Source organism: Lutra lutra, chromosome 11 (assembly GCF_902655055.1).
Source record: "Lutra lutra chromosome 11, mLutLut1.2, whole genome shotgun sequence".
NCBI classification, from domain to species: Eukaryota; Metazoa; Chordata; class Mammalia; order Carnivora; family Mustelidae; genus Lutra; species Lutra lutra.
This window is the reverse complement of record NC_062288.1, coordinates 101,916,894-101,927,181: the sequence shown is the minus strand read 5'-3', so window position 1 is coordinate 101,927,181 and position 10,288 is coordinate 101,916,894. Positions and strand designations below refer to the sequence as shown.

At 43.0% G+C, this 10,288-nt stretch overlaps 1 protein-coding gene across 4 annotated transcripts in view; it reads left to right on the top strand.

Moving 5' to 3' along the window:
- Positions 1–361: 361 nt before the first annotated feature.
- EZH2 (enhancer of zeste 2 polycomb repressive complex 2 subunit) overlaps positions 362–10,288 on the top strand; it is a 63,504-nt gene continuing 53,577 nt past the window's right edge. For 2 of the 4 annotated variants that reach the window (XM_047695259.1, XM_047695250.1), the window contains exon 1: positions 402–526. Coding sequence is in view for 1 of the 4 variants with exons in the window: in XM_047695257.1 (XP_047551213.1) it covers positions 377–526 (150 nt within the window). In the remaining 3 variants the exon portion in view is untranslated. Of the gene's footprint in view, positions 527–570; positions 683–10,288 lie in introns of those variants that run through there. The other 2 variants (XM_047695257.1, XM_047695253.1) reach the window with 2 other exon arrangements.

The window sequence follows — 10,288 nt, the reverse complement described above, 5'->3', positions numbered from 1 at the left end:
AAGCGCCGCGAGCGCGCCGTCCCGCCCTCCGGCCGGTTCCCGCCACCCCACCCTGCCCAACCCCCACCCGCCGCCCGGGCTCCAGAAGCCCCGCGCCCCCGCCCGCCGGCCCGCCGCCTTCCTGAGAGGCGCCGTGCGTTCAGAGAAAGAACAAGAAACGGCGCGGCACTTCCACTCCGCGGCCGCCGTCCCTCAGCGCCCGCCCGCGCCCGCGCGCACGCGCCGCCCGCCCGGCCCGGCCGAGTCCCGCGGGCGCCTCTGCGTGGGCTGCCTCGGCGCCTCCGAGCCCGGCGGGCCCTGTGATTGGACGAGAGCCGCCTCGCGTCCCGCCAATCGGGGCGGCGCTTGGTTGGACTGGGGGGGCCAAATAAAAGCGATGGCGATTGGGCTGCCGGGTTTGGCGCTCGGTCCGGGAGCGTCCGACACCCACTGGGACGCAGAAGGCGGTGGGGCCCCGGCGGCGGCGGTGGCGGCGGCGCGCGGGAGCGGCGCGCGGGAGCGGCGCGGGCTGGGGCGCGGGGCGCAGGTAACGCGCCGCTGTCGGGCCGGCCGGCCGGCGGGGCTTTGGAGCCCGGCGAGGGGCGGCGGCGGCGCCGGCGGCGCCGGGATATCCCCGCCGCCGCGTTGCCCGTCCGGGTGTCGCCCAGAGCGGGCTCTCCCGGGCGCCGCTTTTGCAGGCGGGGTGAGAGGAGACCCCTCGGCGGGGGGCCTTGGGTCGGGGCTGACCCGAGCGCCCCCGCGGGCGGGCAGTGCCGGACCCCCGACACCCGAGGCGGGAGCAGGGGCGGGTGCCCGCGGGGGGCGTGCGGAGGGGTCCTCTCGCGTGCCCGCCCCTCCGGGGGCGCCGGGGCTGGGCTGGGGGCGCTCCGGTGCCCGGGGCGGGCTGGCCGCCCGAGCCCAAGTCTCCTTTGTGTGGAGCGCCGCGGCGGGAGCGCCCGGGTGGGACGGGACACACACAAGTTGGTGGGACCTCGCAGCCGAGTGCGCACTCAGACAAAGGACGGACTGTGTCTCGGGGGAGCTCAGCGCGAGGAAGGGGCAGTGACACCGGGCCTGACAGCAGGCGGGAGAGGGGCGTGGGGAGCCCGGGCCGCGGGCGCGGGTGGGCGGGCTCGGCCCCACGCCCCCTCCCCGCGCGCGCGCAGGCTCAGCGGGGCCGCGGCGGCCGGGACGGCGTGCGGAGACGGGACTCCGAGTGGCCGCGCATCTGACGTTTTCCCCTCCTCAGCCTGGAACCTCGCGGCTGCAGCCGCTCGGACGCGGCAGTGCCGGGCTGCCTTCCCCTTTTCGTCCGCCTTTCGGTTAAGTTTTCGGGCAGGGTCGAGCTGTTCTCCCCCTTTTTGGTTTTGTTCGTTTGGAAGGCTTTCCGTCGAGTTCCCGCGTCATTGTGTGCCCCCTTCCAGCCACCAAAAAGTCTGTGCCACAGGGTCGCTTTTGGAAAATGGGAGGAATTGAGGACCACGGTATTCTGGAAAACTTGGTGAACTCGCGCCTAGCGAGTTCCCACTTTCTAAAGAATCAAAACCTTTAAAAAAAAAATTCAAGCTGTTTTGGCCAACTTGTATGATGCGTCTGAGAGTGGCGACAGGTGCTAACGAAATCAACTGTCATTTAGTAAGCGATTACTCCCCAAATCCCTAGGGGTTGAATGAGGATGAGATGGTAGAAATAGTTGACCAAATAAAATACTTATGACAAATGTGTATTTACATTTATATGGTTGGCTATTTCTTACTGATTGGTCTTAATTTTCCGTGAACAATAGTTTTGAGGAGTCAGAAAAGATTGGATGCAGAAATGTTTATTGCTTAAGAAATTGAATGGGTGCTGTCCACAGTTAAGCTAAACTTCCTTTATCATTCAGGATCTGTAAAACTTAAAATTCATTTGGAAATAAAAATCTGGAATTAAAAAATATTTCATTACAAGGTTTACTTTCTTGGTTTTGAAGCTCATCAGTTTAATTTTATGGCGTTTTAAAATTACATAAAACAACATTTGAAAAAACCTTTAAAAGACTCGAATGCTGGTACAGTTGAATATAATCTATAGTTTTATGGGTTTTAGAGTTTATTTTCCATTACTCTTTGTTCATGAGCATTAACAACTGTTAATGTTGTTCAAAACCTGACCAGTTTATTGATAATTTTATTTGCAAGAACATGAAAATGCTTAAGATATATTTTAATTTTCTTTTCATAGTCTCTAACTTGGGGATTGGTGGGATTCTAGTCCTGATATAAAGATTCCTGTCTGTCTTTCTGGAGGTGGATTAGGGTATGCAGTGTTTAAACTCCAGGAAACACGTAGGAAGATTGCGTCTTCAATTCTAATTTTTGTGGAAAGTGAATATATTCAAAGAAAAGGAATTGAGAAACACATAGGCACTCTTCTCATTTGCGTCCTATCAGATAAAGAGCTAATGTGCATCTACTGTCTTATGGTTTCATAAAAATGGAGACAAAGAAATGCAATGTAAAAGTCTTTATTATGGGTATTTTGCAGAGTGTTAGACACCGTTGAACAGACATCCCAGTTGCTGCCCTAAGCGTTTGGATTGTTAAATAACATTTACATTTAGTTACTGATAGTTACATATTAAAAGGACCTGATAGTTCTTGCCCACTGTGAGGAGATGAGTTATGTAAATTTTGGTAGAAATTTGGATCTTTTAGAATAAAAGATATTAGTTTTTCCCTTGTGTATTCTGTAATTGATAATTACTGTCCTTAATTTTGCCACCAGATTTTTTAAGAAGCCTTTTTGGGGAGTTGGCTTAAAATTTTTGTTTTAATTTTTTTTCTGGTTGAATTGTAAGTATATACAAGATAGTTTTAAGTACCAGTGATTAAAAAAACACTTGTTGATTTGGGCAAAAAAAAAAAACAAAACAAAAAACCAATTCTAATACTTTTATACCACCTTTGCCTTGCATACCCATATATTAGTAATTGTATTGGCCATTTAAAAATTTTAAGCGGATTTCTCCAGGTCACAGTGAGGTTTTTCTAGAGTATCTTCCATCCCTTGAGCTGGCGTGCTCAAGGAGTGTGAATTAATTTCTGTTTTGGCCTAAGTAGTGATTAAGAAAGTTGATCTGCGTTTTAAAAACTGACAACAAGGGAAGTTCCCCCAGCGGGTCTGATGTATTCTGGGGTCAGTTAGAAATGATTTATGGATTTGTCTTGAAGTCTTTATGTCAGTACAAAGGAGGAAAACATTTTCTGTGCATTATGAAGGGTTCTGTATGCATGTAAAATTTTTAGTTTGGAGGAGAACCTGAGTGGAGATGAACAACTCATTAAAATCAGAGAAAGGTTCAAAATCAGATGATACCTTTACCTTCTAGAGGCCTTCCCTGAGTTCCCAGGCACCCTTGTGTTCCACAGGGCTTTGTTCATACTTTTATTACCGCATGTATCAGATTGTATTGTAATCACTTGTTCATGAATCTGGCTCCTTCACTACACTCTTAAGTGCTTTGAGGCAGAGGCTCTGTCTTGTTTTTTCTTTGAATACGTAGTAGTTGCTAGAGAACAGAGGGTTTAACAGTTGAATGAAGGAAATAACAAAAAATATAGCGAAATAATTTGATGAACTTTTCAAGGCATACAGGACGTATATTTATTTCTGTTGTGAGGAATTTTGGAAGGTGTGTTTCTCCTTTGAGAGGCAGTGATCATAAAGAAAAATAATCATTAAGGTGGTTAAGTTCCAAGGTTTCTCTTAGTCATAATACTCTGATAGGAAAAATCATGTATCCTTGAGGTAGTCTATTGGTACTCATATTTGGCATTTCAGGCAGCTAGAGAGAAACTTGATGAATCATCTGGATACCTTACATATAGCATCTGCTTGATTTGATTTGATGTCAGTATTGATGGTCCTTGTCCAAAAATAAAAGGAGGGGAAAGTATTGGAGACAGTAGTAAATCTTTTAATTGAAAGGTGTTTGGTTAAAATTGATGAGTTCTTTCTTGGAATAATTTAAGGTAGATCTTGAAGCTAAAACTGCAGGAAGTAGTGCCAGCGTAATTCCAGGTCCTTTATTGGGATGCTCTTCATTCTTTTAAAATACGGTGAGTGTAGATTAGCAAGTCCAATAACATTGCAAAAGGCATAGCTTATAAATGTCTAAGATGGTTCCGTATCTTGCCACTGTACTGCTACGTGGTGCAAAAATATGATGAAAACAAAGAAAAAAAGAGACAGTAAAGCCCGTATTTATCAGATGCTTTATTCATTTGTTTGGTTTGTTTCTTCTTGTGGTAGTATTTACATCAGATGTTTTATTTATTTATTTTTTAATATTTATTTGTTTGAGAGAGAGCGCCCATGAGCAGAGGGAGGGGCAAACTCCCCACCGAGGAGGGAGCCTGATGCTTGGGGCCCCTTGCCAGGATCCTGAGATCATGACCTGAGCTGAGGCAGCCGTTCAACCGACTGAGCCACCCAGGCGCCCCAGATGCTTTATTGCTAATTATTGTTAAAACCACCCTGCATCCATCCATCAGCAGATGAATGGACAAACAAAGAACGGTGTACACGTACAATGGAGTATTATTCAGCCATTAAAAGAATGAAATTCTGGTATGTGCTACAATATGGATGAACCTTGAAAACGTTATGCTAAGTGAAATAAGCCAGACACAAAAGCAGAAAAACTGTATGATTCTGTTTATAGGAGATACTGAGAATAGGCAAACTCACAAAGACAGAGAGTAGAATGTCTGTTTCTAGGGGTTGAGAGGAGCGGGAAATTAGTATTTAATGGTACAGTACACAGAGTTTCTGTTTGGGATGATGAAAAAATTCTGGTCATGGGTGTTAGTGATGGCTGAGCAACATTTTGAATGTGCTTAGTGTTACTGAATTATACTCTTAAAATTGTTACAATGTTACATTTTATATATATTTTACAATTAAACTTTAAACAGTAAGGTCACACTCTGCAAACCTTTGCAGATTAAGGAACCATTGGTCTAAAGGCCTTAAGAATTTGTCTAAGATTGTCCAGCTAGGAATTTGTATTCAGGATCCAAATTTAAATTGCTTGACTCCATATTATCTGCTCCGTGTTCTCTGCTGGTGTGGTTGATTAATGACATGTTGGTCCCAGGAAGAGTTTATTTGACTCAATCAAAAAGTTATATTTAAAAGTAGGTGATTTGTAGTTTTATGGGAGGGGATGGTCTGATGCCCTAGACAAACTAAAAGATGTCTCTGCAGATTTCTTTCTCAGAGCTGTAATGGTGTGTGCTCTAAGGAGGAATCATTTGAGTTTTAAGTGTGTGGTCTTCGGGGTCCCTTTGCTTGGGTTCCAGTTCTGAGCTGCCAGGTTGTGCCCTGGGCAAATTGTCCTTCATGCCTGCATCCTCTACTTGTAACTTGGTGATCATAATGACAGTATTTGTTCCATAAGGTTCTTGAGGATTGAATGAATGAATACACGTGAAACCCTTAGAACTATATCCAGCACAGTTTGTTTAATGAAAGATTTTTAGTTATCGTGCCAGTATTGTTTTTCAGAATTAATATACATTCTCATGAATGGAACTAAACATTTTTCAAGTTTAAGTATGTGCTTAGGACCTGTAAATAAAGAAAATGGTGCTACATATGCTTTATGTTAGAAATGTCTATCAAGGGGCGCCTGGGTGGTTCAGTCCTTAAGCATCTGCCTTCCGCTCAGGTCCTCACCCCAGGGTCCTGGGATTGAGCCCTGCATTGCCTGCTTTGCCTTCTCTCAGTCCCTCTGCTTGTGTTCCCTCTCTCTGTCAAATAAATAAAATCTTTAAAAAAAAAAAAAAGTCCATTGATTAAATACAAGCAATTGGTATTCAGTTTAAAATTCTGGAAACAATTCAGACTTGCAAAGTGAAAGCTTTCTTGATCCCTGTAATCCCATGCCCTACCCTTAATAGTTTGGTGTATATTTTTCTCAAAGCTTTTAATGTATTTATACGAATATGCATTTATACATGTATTTTACAAAAATGGGATCAAGTTATTTTGTTCTAGAACATTTTTTTAGGGCAATACAGAGACATCTTTGTATTAAAAAATAGGTGCTTTTTTTTAAGTGCTTGCTCCGTCCTTGGCACTGTGCTCATTGGTCTCATTTATTTTCTATAGCTACTGCAATAACGAGAGATAGAGTGGCCAAAAGCCAGGTAGTGGTAGAGCAAGGGTTTGGATTGGCACACTTTGTCTTCAAGGCTGTGGTGTCTCACGTCTCTCACTCTCCGCCTGGGTTTTGTTTTGTTTGTTTTGGTAGGGCCCGCGAACTGCTTAGAGTTGTGAAACAACAACAAAACTCCCAAAAAAGAATACACGAGGAGACTGGATGTAGCCTTCCAAGCCTAACATACTTACGATGTGGCCCTTTATAGAAAAAATTTGCTGCTCCCAGCTCTGAGCTATTAGGCTGTTTAGTTAAGTGGAATAATTGTTACTCCGTTTATGGATGTGTCCTCACACGGTAAACCAACCCTGTGATGGACACTGTGTTGTCGAAAGAATAGAACATCCTTATATATCTTCAAACGTTTGTGGGCCAACTTTCCGTAAGGAGACGTGGCTGTTTGAAGATTATGCATGTTTCAAGTTTTAGTAGACATCGTCAAATGGCTTTCTAGAAATGTACTAATTCTTCAGTTTAAAAATCAACTTTATTGAAATGTAGCTTCTATACAGTGAGATGCACACATTTGAAGAGTATGGTCTGCAGGGCTTTGAGAACGCGTCCATCAGCGTCCATCGGTGTCATGGCCACCTCCGTCTGTATGTGACATTGACGTCTGCAGAGTTTACAGTCATTCCCTCTCTACCGCTGATCGGACTGTTGTTACTCGAGAACGTCCTGTGAAGGCAGTTACGCGGTGTATACTCTTCTGTGACTGGCTTCTTTAACCCAGTGTGTTTTTGGGAATTTATCTGTGTTGCTTGTTCCAGTAGTTTCTTCTTATTTCTGAGTAGTACTCCGTTGTATGGATATACTGTTTTTTAATTCCTTTACCTGTTGGACACATGGGCTGTTTAGAGTTTTGGCTCTCAGTAAAGCTGTGATGAGCATTTAAGTCTTTTGTGGACATATCTTTAAATTTCTCTTGGGTGGGTAAATCCCTTATAGGTGGATTGCTGGGTCATAGGGTAAATAATGATTGAACTTTATAAGGAACTGCCAAACTGTTTTCCCATGTCCTTGTGGCTTTTGGTGGAGCGTTATAGTGGCCGTTGCGGCTCTGCGGGGGGTTTCTCCAGGTCTCCTCTCACACTTGGTGTTGCCAGTCTTTTAAGCTTGGGCCGGCTAGTGAGTGTTCAGTATCTTGTTGTGGTTTAAATTCATTTTTCCCAGGGGATCAGTGATGTTGAATATCTATCCACGTGCTTCATTGGCCATCTTTTTGATGAGGCTTTTTACCCATTTAAAAAAATTGGGTTTTTTGGTCTAAATGAGTTGTAAGAGGTCTGTGTATGTATTTGGTACACATTCTCTGTCATATGTATTGCAAATGTTTTTTCCTTTATTTTCTGCTGTGATTTTGCGTATTATTGACAGTGTATAGGTCTAGTTAAGTCATGTTAATGTAGGAGGTACAGTTGTTTAAATTTAGTTAAATTCTGTGAAAATGAATTTATTCTTAATCCACAAGCCATTTAATTCTTAGTATAACAAAATGTCATGTGTTTGCTTCTGCAAAGTGAAAAAGATACTATTCATACAAATAGTATTATTTTTGTGTGTGTGTGTGTGTGTGTGTGTGTGTTTGGTCTGGAATTTTTATTTTTTCAAGTTTTTGTTAGGTATTTTGGAAATTTTTATTTTTATGTTTTAAGATTTTATTTATTTGTTGGAGAGAGGGAGAGAGCATGAGTGGGGTGGAGGGGCAGGGGTAGAGGGGTAAGTAGACTTCCCCCTGAGCAGGCCCCCCGTACCCCGACCCCAGGGGCGTAATCCCAGGACCGTGTGATCCTGACCTAAGCCAAAGGCAGATGCTTAACTGAGCCACGTGGGTGCCCCTGTTTTTGGGAAATTTTTAAATTATGCTGTTTTCATGGTAATAATAATTAGTAATTCTTCATATTTTCGGTTTTGGGTAATTCAGACCTTTTCATTTATTAGAATTAAAGGACAAGTGACAGTTTTAAAGTAAATCAAAAGTAGCCTTGATCTTAGAATCTGGTATGTAAAAAGTGGTGAGATTGCAAGCTTGAGCTACCTGTTTTGATAGTTAAGTAAATTTTTTGTTATACAAACAGATGGTTTTTAAGAGGTTAGATTCTTGATTTCTTCATCCTATTATTTCTGCAAAGTTTCAGTTCTTTGTTTTGCTCACCACCCAATTTACCCTCACAAAAAGTTCTGGTTTTTCTTCATTATACAAGTAACACATGACTCCTCCTCCTCCTTTAATAAAGGGGGTAGGGAGAGCAAGCCTCTGGGCTTCCCTTGGGTGTCAGACACCAGTGCCTGCGATCGTGCCATCGCCCAGCTCCGTCTTTCCTGGCTGTCAGTTCAGGTGAGAAATTCGTGAAGCCAGGCAGTCAACAGAACAGTCTTAACTCTCCTCATTAGTCTGATCTGATAGTTTTCTTATACCTTTCCCCTACTGAACTTGGTCTTTTTACTAATCTTTAGGAAGTTTCTCATGGAAAGTCTGTGCTCGGTCCTCTTTCCAGAATGTCTTCCCTACCATTTCAGCATCTCAAGATACTATTTAGCTTGTTTGGTTCCAAACACCCTTGCTCTCTCCCAACCCAACTAGCCAGCTTATCTCCTGCACAGAGATACCTCAACGCATCTCTTGTGTTTTCCTCTCCCCTTCATTTTAAGCTTTATTTTACTTATCTGTATGGTGAAGTAGGACAGGGTTTTGTACACAGTGGATAGAAATAAAATTTTTGTGAGGTGGATTTAGGACCACAGCCATGAAAACTTGGGAGATTGCTTCTTTAGGAGAACTCGGTACATACTTATTTAAAGAGCAGCCCTGCCCCGACAGCAGAGCCTTGGAAGTTCTATCCCGGTGAGTTTTGTGTGGCTATACTGTGTATCACCCAGTGAACTTTGCTACCTGTTGTCAGGTACTGTTGTAAAATTTTCATTTATACCCTTCATATACTGTTGGTTAAGGTCAAGAAGGCTGAGAAACTGGGAAAAAGGGAGGAGTATAAGATAGTAATTCTGCAGCTGTATCTCCGTGCTCCTTGTCCCTCACTTGCATTCACGTGAGTGGAATTCATAGATCACAACATCTAGTTACAGATGTGTCAGAAGGATAAAACATCATGTCTATTTTGTCTGTTTTTTTAGTCCGTTGGTTTTTTTGTTTTTTTGTTTTTTTTTTTTAAAGATTTTATCTATTTATTTATTTGACAGAGAGAGAGATCGATCACAAGTAGGCAGAGAGGCAGGCAGAGAGAGAGGGGGAAGCAGCCTCCCTGCTGAGCAGAGAGCCAGATGTGGGGCTTGATCCCGGGACCCTGGGATCATGACCCGAGCCAAAGGCAGAGGCTTTAATCCACTGAGCCACCCAGGTGCCCCAGTGCCTTGGTTTTTGATACTGAGAAGTGCTTTGTAAACAAATCCCCCCAATTTAAGAAAATTAGATGATTTTTCTTTAAACAGTTGAAATTTTCAATCATTAAAGGAGCTTTATATGTTTTCAGTGCCAGAGCCTGATAGTGAAATGTCACAGTAGTTTATTTGTAGATGCAGGAGTGCCTGCCCCGTGTCTACAAATAATAGAACTGACAACTGTTTATTGAGGAACCTGCCCTGTGCTTAATAAACATGGAGTCTCTAAACCAAACATTTTATTTTTGAAACTTGTTGAAAATCATGCATATTAATTATTTAAAAATAAGCACCATATATTATTTGCTAAGTGGGAAAAAAATCTGAGTATTTGAAAGATTCTGTTGAGATAAACTTTAATTTTTTACCATTATACTGATTTATCATTATTAGAGGGAAAAAGCTGCAATGTATTCTTATTTATAAAATCTTGATCTAAAATGTTTCCATATACAAATTACTTAATAGTATAAACAAAATTTGCAAAATTGTTTAAAAAAAAATCCCTAATTTGTACTATGAGATATGTTATCATACAGTGTTTATGGGTCAGAAGAGGTTGGGAAATGCCCTTCTAGAGTAATCAAGAGGGACTTTTAAATGATAGAAATGTTGCTTCAACAGGCTAGGAAGGAAATGATGAGTTGCTGTCCCACTTTGGCCTCTAAGTAATTTTGCCTGTGGAGGATATTTGTCTGAAACACAGAG